Source organism: Ascaphus truei, chromosome 8 (assembly GCF_040206685.1).
Source record: "Ascaphus truei isolate aAscTru1 chromosome 8, aAscTru1.hap1, whole genome shotgun sequence".
Classification (NCBI taxonomy): Eukaryota; Metazoa; Chordata; class Amphibia; order Anura; family Ascaphidae; genus Ascaphus; species Ascaphus truei.
In genome coordinates this window covers 700,217-715,455 of record NC_134490.1, presented here as the reverse complement: position 1 = coordinate 715,455, position 15,239 = coordinate 700,217, and the positions used below count along the sequence as shown (strand labels likewise).

General features: G+C 57.4%; 1 protein-coding gene across 1 annotated transcript in view; it reads left to right on the top strand.

Moving 5' to 3' along the window:
• ERCC6 (ERCC excision repair 6, chromatin remodeling factor) overlaps positions 1-15,239 on the top strand; it is a gene marked incomplete at its 5' end in the record, with an annotated part of 118,697 nt that overhangs the window by 47,986 nt on the left and 55,472 nt on the right. Inside the window, 4 exon segments of the mRNA XM_075610267.1 lie at positions 9,979-10,157; positions 10,427-10,466; positions 10,696-10,806; positions 14,670-14,789. Of these exon segments, the coding sequence (XP_075466382.1) occupies positions 9,979-10,157; positions 10,427-10,466; positions 10,696-10,806; positions 14,670-14,789 (450 nt within the window).

Below are 15,239 nucleotides of genomic sequence, written 5' to 3'. Positions count from 1 at the left end.
GTGCGAGGGGGAGCACGCCCCACTAACGCACAGCACCCTATTAAATGCAGGTGCGAGGGGAAGCACGCCCCACTAACGCACAGCACCCTATTAAATGCAGGTGCGAGGGGGAGCACGCACCACTAACGAACAACACCCTATTAAATGCAGGTGCGGGGGGGTGCACGCCCCACTAACGAACAACACCCTATTAAATGCAGGTGCGGGGGGGAGCACGCCCCACTAACGCACAGCACCCTATTAAATGCAGGTGCGAGGGGGAGCACGCCCCACTAACGCACAACACCCTATTAAATGCAGGTGCGGGGGGGAGCCCGCCCCACTAACGCACAGCACCCTATTAAATGCAGGTGCGAGGGGAAGCACGCCCCACTAACGCACAACACCCTATTAAATGCAGGTGCGAGGGGGAGCACGCCCCACTAACGCACAACACCCTATTAAATGCAGGTGCGAGGGGGAGCACGCCCCACTAACGCACAACACCCTATTAAATGCAGGTGCGAGGGGGAGCACGCCCCACTAACGCACAACACCCTATTAAATGCAGGTGCGAGGGGGAGCACGCCCCACTAACGCACAACACCCTATTAAATGCAGGTGCGAGGGGGAGCACGCCCCACTAACGCACAGCACCCTATTAAATGCAGGTGCGAGGGGAAGCACGCCCCACTAACGCACAGCACCCTATTAAATGCAGGTGCGAGGGGGAGCACGCACCACTAACGAACAACACCCTATTAAATGCAGGTGCGAGGGGGAGCACGCCCCACTAACGCACAACACCCTATTAAATGCAGGTGCGAGGGGAAGCACGCCCCACTAACGCACAGCACCCTATTAAATGCAGGTGCGAGGGGAAGCACGCCCCACTAACGCACAGCACCCTATTAAATGCAGGTGCGGGGGGGTGCACGCCCCACTAACGAACAACACCCTATTAAATGCAGGTGCGGGGGGGAGCACGCCCCACTAACGCACAGCACCCTATTAAATGCAGGTGCGAGGGGGAGCACGCCCCACTAACGCACAACACCCTATTAAATGCAGGTGCGGGGGGGAGCACGCCCCACTAACGCACAGCACCCTATTAAATGCAGGTGCGAGGGGAAGCACGCCCCACTAACGCACAGCACCCTATTAAATGCAGGTGCGAGGGGAAGCACGCCCCACTAACGCACAACACCCTATTAAATGCAGGTGCGAGGGGAAGCACGCCCCACTAACGCACAACACCCTATTAAATGCAGGTGCGAGGGGGAGCACGCCCCACTAACGCACAACACCCTATTAAATGCAGGTGCGAGGGGGAGCACGCCCCACTAACGAACAACACCCTATTAAATGCAGGTGCGAGGGGGAGCACGCCCCACTAACGCACAACACCCTATTAAATGCAGGTGCGAGGGGGAGCACGCCCCACTAACGCACAACACCCTATTAAATGCAGGTGCGAGGGGGGAGCACGCCCCACTAACGCACAACACCCTATTAAATGCAGGTGCGAGGGGGAGCACGCCCCACTAACGCACAACACCCTATTAAATGCAGGTGCGAGGGGGAGCACGCCCCACTAACGCACAACACCCTATTAAATGCAGGTGCGAGGGGGAGCACGCCCCACTAACGCACAACACCCTATTAAATGCAGGTGCGAGGGGGAGCACGCCCCACTAACGCACAACACCCTATTAAATGCAGGTGCGAGGGGGAGCACGCCCCACTAACGCACAACACCCTATTAAATGCAGGTGCGAGGGGAAGCACGCCCCACTAACGCACAGCACCCTATTAAATGCAGGTGCGAGGGGGAGCACGCACCACTAACGAACAACACCCTATTAAATGCAGGTGCGGGGGGGTGCACGCCCCACTAACGAACAACACCCTATTAAATGCAGGTGCGGGGGGGAGCACGCCCCACTAACGCACAGCACCCTATTAAATGCAGGTGCGAGGGGGAGCACGCCCCACTAACGCACAACACCCTATTAAATGCAGGTGCGGGGGGGAGCCCGCCCCACTAACGCACAGCACCCTATTAAATGCAGGTGCGAGGGGAAGCACGCCCCACTAACGCACAACACCCTATTAAATGCAGGTGCGAGGGGGAGCACGCCCCACTAACGCACAACACCCTATTAAATGCAGGTGCGAGGGGGAGCACGCCCCACTAACGCACAACACCCTATTAAATGCAGGTGCGAGGGGGAGCACGCCCCACTAACGCACAACACCCTATTAAATGCAGGTGCGAGGGGGAGCACGCCCCACTAACGCACAACACCCTATTAAATGCAGGTGCGAGGGGGAGCACGCCCCACTAACGCACAGCACCCTATTAAATGCAGGTGCGAGGGGAAGCACGCCCCACTAACGCACAGCACCCTATTAAATGCAGGTGCGAGGGGGAGCACGCACCACTAACGAACAACACCCTATTAAATGCAGGTGCGAGGGGGAGCACGCCCCACTAACGCACAACACCCTATTAAATGCAGGTGCGAGGGGAAGCACGCCCCACTAACGCACAGCACCCTATTAAATGCAGGTGCGAGGGGAAGCACGCCCCACTAACGCACAGCACCCTATTAAATGCAGGTGCGGGGGGGTGCACGCCCCACTAACGAACAACACCCTATTAAATGCAGGTGCGGGGGGGAGCACGCCCCACTAACGCACAGCACCCTATTAAATGCAGGTGCGAGGGGGAGCACGCCCCACTAACGCACAACACCCTATTAAATGCAGGTGCGGGGGGGAGCACGCCCCACTAACGCACAGCACCCTATTAAATGCAGGTGCGAGGGGAAGCACGCCCCACTAACGCACAGCACCCTATTAAATGCAGGTGCGAGGGGAAGCACGCCCCACTAACGCACAACACCCTATTAAATGCAGGTGCGAGGGGAAGCACGCCCCACTAACGCACAACACCCTATTAAATGCAGGTGCGAGTGGGAGCACGCCCCACTAACGCACAACACCCTATTAAATGCAGGTGCGAGGGGGAGCACGCCCCACTAACGAACAACACCCTATTAAATGCAGGTGCGAGGGGGAGCACGCCCCACTAACGCACAACACCCTATTAAATGCAGGTGCGAGGGGGAGCACGCCCCACTAACGCACAACACCCTATTAAATGCAGGTGCGAGGGGGGAGCACGCCCCACTAACGCACAACACCCTATTAAATGCAGGTGCGAGGGGGAGCACGCCCCACTAACGCACAACACCCTATTAAATGCAGGTGCGAGGGGGAGCACGCCCCACTAACGCACAACACCCTATTAAATGCAGGTGCGAGGGGGAGCACGCCCCACTAACGCACAACACCCTATTAAATGCAGGTGCGAGGGGGAGCACGCCCCACTAACGCACAACACCCTATTAAATGCAGGTGCGAGGGGGAGCACGCCCCACTAACGCACAACACCCTATTAAATGCAGGTGCGAGGGGGAGCACGCCCCACTAACGCACAACACCCTATTAAATGCAGGTGCGAGGGGGAGCACGCCCCACTAACGCACAACACCCTATTAAATGCAGGTGCGAGGGGGAGCACGCCCCACTAACGCACAACACCCTATTAAATGCAGGTGCGAGGGGGAGCACGCCCCACTAACGCACAGCACCCTATTAAATGCAGGTGCGAGGGGAAGCACGCCCCACTAACGCACAGCACCCTATTAAATGCAGGTGCGAGGGGGAGCACGCCCCACTAACGCACAACACCCTATTAAATGCAGGTGCGAGGGGGAGCACGCCCCACTAACGCACAGCACCCTATTAAATGCAGGTGCGAGGGGGAGCACGCCCCACTAACGCACAACACCCTATTAAATGCAGGTGCGAGGGGGAGCACGCCCCACTAACGCACAACACCCTATTAAATGCAGGTGCGAGGGGGAGCACGCCCCACTAACGCACAGCACCCTATTAAATGCAGGTGCGAGGGGGAGCACGCCCCACTAACGCACAGCACCCTATTAAATGCAGGTGCGAGGGGGAGCACGCCCCACTAACGCACAACACCCTATTAAATGCAGGTGCGAGGGGGAGCACGCCCCACTAACGCACAACACCCTATTAAATGCAGGTGCGAGGGGGAGCACGCCCCACTAACGCACAGCACCCTATTAAATGCAGGTGCGAGGGGGAGCACGCCCCACTAACGCACAGCACCCTATTAAATGCAGGTGCGAGGGGGAGCACGCCCCACTAACGCACAGCACCCTATTAAATGCAGGTGCGAGGGGGAGCACGCCCCACTAACGCACAACACCCTATTAAATGCAGGTGCGAGGGGGAGCACGCCCCACTAACGCACAACACCCTATTAAATGCAGGTGCGAGGGGGAGCACGCCCCACTAACGCACAACACCCTATTAAATGCAGGTGCGAGGGGGAGCACGCCCCACTAACGCACAACACCCTATTAAATGCAGGTGCGAGGGGGAGCACGCCCCACTAACGCACAACACCCTATTAAATGCAGGTGCGAGGGGGAGCACGCCCCACTAACGCACAGCACCCTATTAAATGCAGGTGCGAGGGGGAGCACACCCCACTCTAGCACAACACCCTATTAAATGCAGGTGCGAGGGGGAGCACGCCCCACTAACGCACAACACCCTATTAAATGCAGGTGCGAGGGGGAGCACGCCCCACTAACGCACAACACCCTATTAAATGCAGGTGCGAGGGGGAGCACGCCCCACTAACGCACAACACCCTATTAAATGCAGGTGCGAGGGGGAGCACGCCCCACTAACGCACAACACCCTATTAAATGCAGGTGCGAGGGGGAGCACGCCCCACTAACGCACAGCACCCTATTAAATGCAGGTGCGAGGGGGAGCACGCCCCACTAACGCACAGCACCCTATTAAATGCAGGTGCGAGGGGGAGCACGCCCCACTAACGCACAGCACCCTATTAAATGCAGGTGCGAGGGGGAGCACGCCCCACTAACGCACAACACCCTATTAAATGCAGGTGCGAGGGGGAGCACGCCCCACTAACGCACAGCACCCTATTAAATGCAGGTGCGAGGGGGAGCACGCCCCACTAACGCACAGCACCCTATTAAATGCAGGTGCGAGGGGGAGCACGCCCCACTAACGCACAACACCCTATTAAATGCAGGTGCGAGGTGGAGCACGCCCCACTCTAGCACAACACCCTATTAAATGCAGGTGCGAGGGGGAGCACGCCCCACTAACGCACAACACCCTATTAAATGCAGGTGCGAGGGGGAGCACGCCCCACTCTAGCACAACACCCTATTAAATGCAGGTGCGAGGGGGAGCACGCCCCACTAACGCACAACACCCTATTAAATGCAGGTGCGAGGGGGAGCACGCCCCACTAACGCACAGCACCCTATTAAATGCAGGTGCGAGGGGGAGCACGCCCCACTAACGCACAGCACCCTATTAAATGCAGGTGCGAGGGGGAGCACGCCCCACTAACGCACAACACCCTATTAAATGCAGGTGCGAGGGGGAGCACGCCCCACTAACGCACAACACCCTATTAAATGCAGGTGCGAGGGGGAGCACGCCCCACTAACGAACAACACCCTATTAAATGCAGGTGCGAGGGGGAGCACGCCCCACTAACGCACAACACCCTATTAAATGCAGGTGCGAGGGGGAGCACGCCCCACTAACGCACAGCACCCTATTAAATGCAGGTGCGAGGGGGAGCACGCCCCACTAACGCACAGCACCCTATTAAATGCAGGTGCGAGGGGGAGCACGCCCCACTAACGCACAACACCCTATTAAATGCAGGTGCGAGGGGGAGCACGCCCCACTAACGCACAGCACCCTATTAAATGCAGGTGCGAGGGGGAGCACGCCCCACTAACGCACAACACCCTATTAAATGCAGGTGCGAGGGGGAGCACGCCCCACTAACGCACAGCACCCTATTAAATGCAGGTGCGAGGGGGAGCACGCCCCACTAACGCACAACACCCTATTAAATGCAGGTGCGAGGGGGAGCACGCCCCACTAACGCACAGCACCCTATTAAATGCAGGTGCGAGGGGGAGCACGCCCCACTAACGCACAACACCCTATTAAATGCAGGTGCGAGGGGAGCACGCCCCACTAACGCACAGCACCCTATTAAATGCAGGTGCGAGGGGGAGCACGCCCCACTAACGCACAACACCCTATTAAATGCAGGTGCGAGGGGGAGCACACCCCACTAACGCACAGCACCCTATTAAATGCAGGTGCGAGGGGGAGCACGCCCCACTAACGCACAACACCCTATTAAATGCAGGTGCGAGGGGGAGCACGCCCCACTAACGCACAGCACCCTATTAAATGCAGGTGCGAGGGGGAGCACGCCCCACTAACGCACAACACCCTATTAAATGCAGGTGCGAGGGGGAGCACGCCCCACTAACGCACAGCACCCTATTAAATGCAGGTGCGAGGGGGAGCACGCCCCACTAACGCACAACACCCTATTAAATGCAGGTGCGAGGGGGAGCACGCCCCACTAACGCACAGCACCCTATTAAATGCAGGTGCGAGGGGGAGCACGCCCCACTAACGCACAACACCCTATTAAATGCAGGTGCGAGGGGGAGCACGCCCCACTAACGCACAGCACCCTATTAAATGCAGGTGCGAGGGGGAGCACGCCCCACTAACGCACAACACCCTATTAAATGCAGGTGCGAGGGGGAGCACGCCCCACTAACGCACAACACCCTATTAAATGCAGGTGCGAGGGGGAGCACGCCCCACTAACGCACAGCACCCTATTAAATGCAGGTGCGAGGGGGAGCACGCCCCACTAACGCACAGCACCCTATTAAATGCAGGTGCGAGGGGGAGCACGCCCCACTAACGCACAACGGTGAATGCAGCCCCCTGGAAGAATACACGGGACAGGACAGGGACATCTCTCTCCCCCCGTACCCCCTTCTCTCCTCCGTCCCACACCGTATCTCCTTCTCTCCCCCGTCCCACACCGTATCTCCTCTCCCCCGTCCCACCCCGTATCTCCTTCTCTCCCCCGTCCCACCCCGTATCTCCTTCTCTCCCCCGTCCCACCCTGTATCTCCTCTCCCACGTCCCACCCCGTATCTCCTTCTCTCCCCCGTCCCACCCCGTATCTCCTTCTCTCCTCCGTCCCACACCGTATCTCCTTCTCTCCCCCGTCCCACCCCGTATCTCCTTCTCTCCCCCGTCCCACCCCGTATCTCCTCTCCCCCGTCCCACCCCGTATCTCCTTCTCTCCCCCGTCCCACCCTGTATCTCCTCTCCCACGTCCCACCCCGTATCTCCTTCTCTCCCCCGTCGACACCCCGTATCGCCTCTCCCCCGTCCCACCCCGTATCTCCTTCTCTCCCCCGTCCCACCCCGTATCTCCTTCTCTCCACCGTCCCACCCCGTATCTCCTTCTCTCCCCCGTCCCACCCCGTATCTCCTTCTCTCCCCCGTCCCGCCCCGTATCTCCTTCTCTCCTCCGTCCCACACCGTATCTCCTCTCCCCCGTCCCACCCCGTATCTCCTTCTCTCCCCCGTCCCACCCCGTACCCCCTTCTCTCCACCGTCCCACACCGTATCTCCTTCTCTCCCCCGTCCCACCCCGTATCTCCTTCTCTCCTCCGTCCCACCCCGTATCTCCTTCTCTCCCCCGTCCCACCCCGTATCTCCTTCTCTCCCCCGTCCCACCCCGTATCTCCTTCTCTCCTCCGTCCCACCCCGTATCTCCTTCTCTCCCCCGTCCCACCCCGTATCTCCTCTCCCCCGTCCCACCCCGTATCTCCTTCTCTCCCCCGTCCCACCCCGTATCTCCTTCTCTCCCCCGTCCCACCCCGTATCTCCTTCTCTCCTCCGTCCCACCCCATATCGCCTCTCCCCCGTCCCACCCCGTATCTCCTTCTCTCCCCCGTCCCACCCCGTATCTCCTTCTCTCCCCCGTCCCACCCCGTATCTCCTTCTCTCCCCCGTCCCACCCCGTATCTCCTCTCCCCCGTCCCACCCCGTATCTCCTCTCCCTCGTCCCACCCCGTATCTCCTTCTCTCCCCCGTCCCACCCCGTATCTCCTTCTCTCCCCCGTCCCACACCGTACCCCCTTCTCTCCTCCGTCCCACACCGTACCCCCTTCTCTCCCCCGTCCCACCCCGTATCTCCTCTCCCCCGTCCCACCCCGTATCTCCTCTCCCTCGTCCCACCCCGTATCTCCTTCTCTCCCCCGTCCCACCCCGTATCTCCTTCTCTCCCCCGTCCCACCCCGTATCGCCTCTCCCCTGTCCCACCCCGTACCTTCTCTCCCCCGTCCCACCCCGTATCTCCTTCTCTCCGCCATCCCACCCCGTATCTCCTTCTCTCCCCCGTCCCACCCCGTATCTCCTTCTCTCCCCCGTCCCACCCCATATCTCCTCTCCCCCGTCCCACCCCGTATCTCCTCTCCCTCGTCCCACCCCGTATCTCCTTCTCTCCCCGTCCCACCCCGTATCTCCTTCTCTCCCCCGTCCCACACCGTACCCCCTTCTCTCCTCCGTCCCACACCGTACCCCCTTCTCTCCCCCGTCCCACCCCGTATCTCCTCTCCCCCGTCCCACCCCGTACCTTCTCTCCTCGTCCCACCCCGTATCTCCTTCTCTCCCCCGTCCCACCCCGTATCTCCTTCTCTCCCCCGTCCCACCCCGTATCGCCTCTCCCCCCGTCCCACCCCGTATCTCCTTCTCTCCCCCGTCCCACCCCGTATCTCCTCTCCCCCGTCCCACCCCGTACCTTCTCTCCCCCGTCCCACCCCGTATCTCCTTCTCTCCCCCGTCCCACCCCGTATCTCCTTCTCTCCCCCGTCCCACCCCGTATCTCCTTCTCTCCCCCGTCCCACCCCGTATCTCCTTCTCTCCCCCGTCCCACCCCGTATCTCTCCTTCTCTCCCCCGTCCCACCCCGTATCTCCTTCTCTCCCCGTCCCACCCGTATCTCCTTCTCTCCCCGTCCCACCCCGTATCTCCTCTCCTCCGTCCCACACCGTACCCCCTTCTCTCCTCCGTCCCACCCCGTATCTCCTTCTCTCCTCCGTCCCACACCGTACCCCCTTCTCTCCTCCGTCCCACCCCGTATCTCCCTCTCCCCCGTCCACCCCGTACCTCCTTCTCTCCCCCGTCTCACCCCGTACCCCCTTCTCTCCCCCGTCCCACATCGTATCTCCTTCTCTCCCCCGTCCCACACCGTATCTCCTTCTCTCCCCGTCCCACACCGTATCTCTTCTCTCCCCCGTCCCACACCGTATCTCCTTCTCTCCCCCTTCCCACCCCGTATCGCCTCTCCCCCGTCCCACCCCGTATCTCCTTCTCTCCCCCGTCCCACCCCGTATCTCCTTCTCTCCTCCGTCCCACACCGTACCCCCTTCTCTCCTCCGTCCCACCCCGTATCTCCTTCTCTCCCCCGTCCCACACGTACCCCCTTCTCTCCCCCGTCCCACCCCGTATCTCCTTCTCTCCCCCGTCCCGCCCCGTATCTCCTTCTCTCCCCCGTCCCACACCGTACCCCCTTCTCTCCTCCGTCCCACCCCGTATCTCCTTCTCTCCCCGGTCCCACACCGTACCCTCTTCTCTCCCCCGTCCCACCCCGTATCCCCTTCTCTCCCCCGTCCCACCCCGTATCTCCTTCTCTCCCCCGTCCCACCCCGTATCTCCTTCTCTCCCCCGTCCCACCCCGTATCTCCTTCTCTCCCCCGTCCCACCCTGTATCTCCTTCTCTCCCCCGTCCCACCCCGTATCTCCTTCTCTCCCCCGTCCCACACCGTACCCCCTTCTCTCCCCCGTACCCTCTTTTCTCCCCCGTCCCACCTCATAACCCCTTTCCCCCCTCCGTACCCCCCATCCCCTCTTTCTTCCCTGCCCCCCATACCTTGTGTCTCACCCCCCCCTCTAAACTCCCTGATCCCCCCCATGCCCCCCGGCTCAGCCTGAATGTGCTTTGCAGGTGTTCTCCGGTCTCATCTCGCTCAGGAAGATCTGTAACCATCCAGACCTGTTTTCGGGGGGTCCCAAGATCCTGAAGGGGACCCAGGAGGAGGACCTAGAAGAGGGGGAGAAGTTTGGGTTCTGGAAGCGCTCGGGGAAAATGATTGTGGTGGAATCGCTGCTGAAGATCTGGCTCCGGCAAGGACACCGCGTGCTGCTCTTCTCCAGTCCCGGCAGGTCAGACCCGGGGGGGGGGGGGGGGGGAGGGGAGGGGGGGTCAGAACATGGGGGGGGGAGGGGGGGTCAGAACCTGGGGGGGGGGAGGGGAGGGAGTCAGGGACACCGCGTGCTGCTCTTCTCCCAGTCCCGGTAGGTCAGACCGGGGGGGGGGGAGGGGAGGGGGGGGTCAGAACATGGGGGGGGGGAGAGGGGGGGGTCAGAACCTGGGGGGGGGGGAGGGGAGGGAGTCAGGGACACCGCGTGCTGCTCTTCTCCCAGTCCCGGCAGGTCAGACCCGGGGGGGGAGGGGAGGGGGGGTCAGAACATGGGGGGGGGGAGAGGGGGGGGTCAGAACCTGGGGGGGGGGAGGGGAGGGAGTCAGGGACACCGCGTGCTGCTCTTCTCCCAGTCCCGGCAGGTCAGACCCGGGGGGGTCAGAACCTGGGGGGGGGGGGAGAGTCAGGGACACCGCGCGCTGTTCTTCTAGGTAACATGTATACATCTCTCACCTCCTCAGATGTTACTCATCCTAGAGGCGTTCCTAAGAAGTCGGGGTTATTCCTACCTTAAAATGGACGGAACCACAACTATCGCTTCCCGTCAGCCCCTCGTCAACAAGTATAATGAGGTACAGTAAAGGATACGCACTGCAGTGATAGACACACACACACACACACACGTGAGATAGATAGATAGATATATAGATACACTACAACATGACAAACTGCCTGCACCAGACTAAGCAAATAATGAGTACTTCAATTAGTAATATAATAACCACTAACGGTGCTAGGGACTAGAAGTAATATAACAATGAAAACAAAAAGAAAAGCGTCCCAACTCAGCACTCACGTATACTCACAACAAATATCAAAGGAAATTATGATTTATTTAACAGCACCACGATGTTAAATCCACTCGCCCGGAACCTTTTGACACCTCTAGCCATAAAACACATCCACACCGGGGGAAGGACCAGCACAGATAACATTCCAATAGACACTGTTTATAGTATAGCTTTTGCTTGCTTCATTCATTGTAACATCGCCAGAAGAAGAGATCAGTGTATCTCGAAAGCTCGCACAAATAAATGCATTTCGTTAGCCACAGAACGGTATCATCTATTTATTTTTTGATTATTGAAGCTCGGCTAACACGGTACTGATACCTCTACATACATACATACATACATACATACATACATACATACATACATACACAAATCACCAAAAAATCTACTCGCCACCTAGTACCACACGTGTGCTGCTTGGGCCAATAGGAGCTCGCCACGATGTTAAATCCACTCGCCCGGGGCGTGCAGATGTATAGGTTTGTCGAATACACTGTATATGTATATGCAGTGTTCGACAAACCTATACATTTGCACGCCCCGGGCGAGTGGATTTAACATCGTGGCGAGCTCCTATTGGCCCAAGCAGCACACGTGTGGTACTAGGTGGCGAGTAGATTTTTTGGTGATTTGTCGACTAGTGTGTGTGTGTGTGTGTGTGTGTGTGTGTGTGTGTGTGTGTTATATATCTATCTCTATCTATCTATATCTATCTAACAAACACACACACACACTGCGGTGATATATATATATATATATATATATATATTTAGTTGGACCTACGTCTTTTTTCAACCTCATCTACTATGTAACTATATATATACACACACACACTGCGGTGATATATATACACACACACACACTGCGGTGATATATATATATACACACACACACACACTGCGGTGATATATATATACACACACACACACACACTGCGGTGATATATATATATATATATATAGTGTTCGACAAACCTATACATTTGCTCGCCCCGGGCGAGTGGATTTAACCCCCGGGCGAGTAAATATTGGCCCAAGCAGCACACGTTTGGTACTAGGTGGCGAGTAGATTTTTTTGTGTGGCGAGTAGATTTTTTGGTGATTTGTCAACCACTGTTTATATATATATATACACACACACACACACACACACACACACACACACACACACACACACACACACACACACACACACACTGCGGATATATATATATATATATATATATATATATATATATGTGTATATATATATAATACACACACGCACACACTATAGTGTGTTATGACACTGTGATGCCAATCCAGCTGTTTGTGTGTTATCAACTGTGGTTGACATGCAACGGTACTTTGGGTACAGAGTACTACTACTTTTTTTTATTTACACACCCACAGTACCACTACTTCTAAAATACGTGGCTGATGTCACACTTGTCGCATTGTGTTAGCCTGACTGTGTGTGTGTGATGCCACACTGTGTTGTCATGTTGTGCGACTGTCAGTTCGGTTGTTTGTGATGTCACACTAGGTTGTCAGCCTGGCCGTGTGTGTGTTGGGTGTGTGATGTCACACTTGTCATGTAGTGGTGTTATCAGCCTAGCTGTGTGTGTCATGTCACGTTTCATGACACCATACTGTGTTATTGTTGTGTTATCAGCCCGGCTGTGTGTGTGATGTCACGTTGCCGCACTGTGTTGTTGTTGTGTTATCAGCCCGGCTGTGTGTGTGATGTCACGTTGCCGCACTGTGTTGTTGTTGTGTTATCGGCCCAGCTGTGTGTGTGATGTCACGTTGCCGCACTGTGTTGTTGTTGTGTTATCGGCCCGGCTGTGTGTGTGATGTCACGTTGCCGCACTGTGTTGTTGTTGTGTTATCGGCCCGGCTGTGTGTGATGTCATGTTGCCGCACTGTGTTGTTGTTGTGTTATCAGCCCGGCTGTGTGTGTGATGTCACGTTGTCGCACTGTGTTGTTGTTGTGTTATCGGCACGGCTGTGTGTGTGATGTCACGTTGCCGCACTGTGTTGTTGTTGTGTTATCGGCCTGGCTGTGTGTGTGATGTCATGTTGCCGCACTGTGTTGTTGTTGTGTTATCGGCCCGGCTGTGTGTGTGATGTCACGTTGCCGCACTGTGTTGTTGTTGTGTTATCGGCCCGGCTGTGTGTGTGATGTCATGTTGCCGCACTGTGTTGTTGTGTTATCGGCCCGGCTGTGTGTGTGATGTCACGTTGCCGCACTGTGTTGTTGTTGTGTTATCGGCCCGGCTGTGTGTGTGATGTCACGTTGCCGCACTGTGTTGTTGTTGTGTTATCGGCCCGGCTGTGTGTGTGATGTCACGTTGTTGTTGTGTTATCGGCCCGGCTGTGTGTGATGTCACGTTGCCGCACTGTGTTGTTGTTGTGTTATCGGCCCGGCTGTGTGTGTGATGTCACGTTGTTGTTGTGTTATCAGCCCGGCTGTGTGTGTGATGTCACGTTGTCGCACTGTGTTGTTGTTGTGTTATCGGCCCGGCTGTGTGTGTGATGTCACGTTGCCGCACTGTGTTGTTGTTGTGTTATCGGCCCGGCTGTGTGTGTGATGTCACGTTGCCGCACTGTGTTGTTGTTGTGTTATCAGCCCGGCTGTGTGTGTGATGTCACGTTGCAGCACTGTGTTGTTGTTGTGTTATCGGCCCGGCTGTGTGTGTGATGTCACGTTGCCGCACTGTGTTGTTGTTGTGTTATCGGCCCGGCTGTGTGTGTGATGTCACGTTGCCGCACTGTGTTGTTGTTGTGTTATCGGCCCGGCTGTGTGTGATGTCATGTTGCCGCACTGTGTTGTTGTTGTGTTATCAGCCCGGCTGTGTGTGTGATGTCACGTTGTCACACTGTGTTGTTGTTGTGTTATCGGCACGGCTGTGTGTGTGATGTCACGTTGCCGCACTGTGTTGTTGTTGTGTTATCGGCCCGGCTGTGTGTGATGTCATGTTGTCGCACTGTGTTGTTGTTGTGTTATCGGCACGGCTGTGTGTGTGATGTCACGTTGCCGCACTGTGTTGTTGTTGTGTTATCGGCCCGGCTGTGTGTGTGATGTCATGTTGCCGCACTGTATTGTTGTTGTGTTATCGGCCCGGCTGTGTGTGATGTCACGTTGCCGCAGTGTGTTGTTGTTGTGTTATCGGCCCGGCTGTGTGTGTGATGTCACGTTGTTGTTGTGTTATCGGCCCGGCTGTGTGTGTGATGTCATGTTGCCGCACTGTGTTGTTGTTGTGTTATCGGCCCGGCTGTGTGTGTGATGTCACGTTGCCGCACTGTGTTGTTGTTGTGTTATCGGCCCGGCTGTGTGTGTGATGTCACGTTGCCACACTGTGTTGTTGTTCTGTTATCGGCCCGGCTGTGTGTGTGATGTCACGTTGCCGCACTGTGTTGTTGTTGTGTTATCGGCCCGGCTGTGTGTGATGTCACGTTGCCGCAGTGTGTTGTTGTTGTGTTATCGGCCCGGCTGTGTGTGTGATGTCACGTTGTTGTTGTGTTATCGGCCCGGCTGTGTGTGTGATGTCACGTTGCCGCACTGTGTTGTTGTTGTGTTATCGGCCCGGCTGTGTGTGTGATGTCACGTTGCCGCACTGTGTTGTTGTTGTGTTATCGGCCCGGCTGTGTGTGTTTCAGGACCCCTCGCTCTTTGTCTTCCTTCTCACCACCAGAGTGGGGGGTCTGGGTGTGAACCTGACTGGAGCCAACAGAGTCATCATCTTCGACCCCGACTGGAATCCCAGCACCGACACACAGGTGAGGGGCCGCAGTGTCTGTGGGAGGGGGCCGCAGTGTCTGTGGGAGGGGGCCGCAGTGTCTGTGGGAGGGGGCCGCAGTGTCTGTGGGAGGGGGCCGCAGTGTCTGTGGGAGGGGGCCGCAGTGTCTGTGGGAGGGGGCCGCAGTGTCTGTGGGAGGGGGCCGCAGTGTCTGTGGGAGGGGGCCGCAGTGTCTGTGGGAGGGGGCCGCAGTTTCTGGCAGAGGGCGGGCGGGGCCGCGGTGTCACTAGTAGTAAGCGGGAAGCCAGTCATTGTCGCGGTTTTGCTTGGTTTGTTACACTGTCGCTGTTTTGCTTGGTTTGTTACGCTGTCGCTGTTTTGCTTGGTTTGTTACGCTGTCACTGTTTTGCTTGGTTTGTTACGCTGTCGCTGTTTTGCTTGGTTTGTTACGCTGTCGCTGTTTTGCTTTGTTTGTTACGGTGTCGCGGTT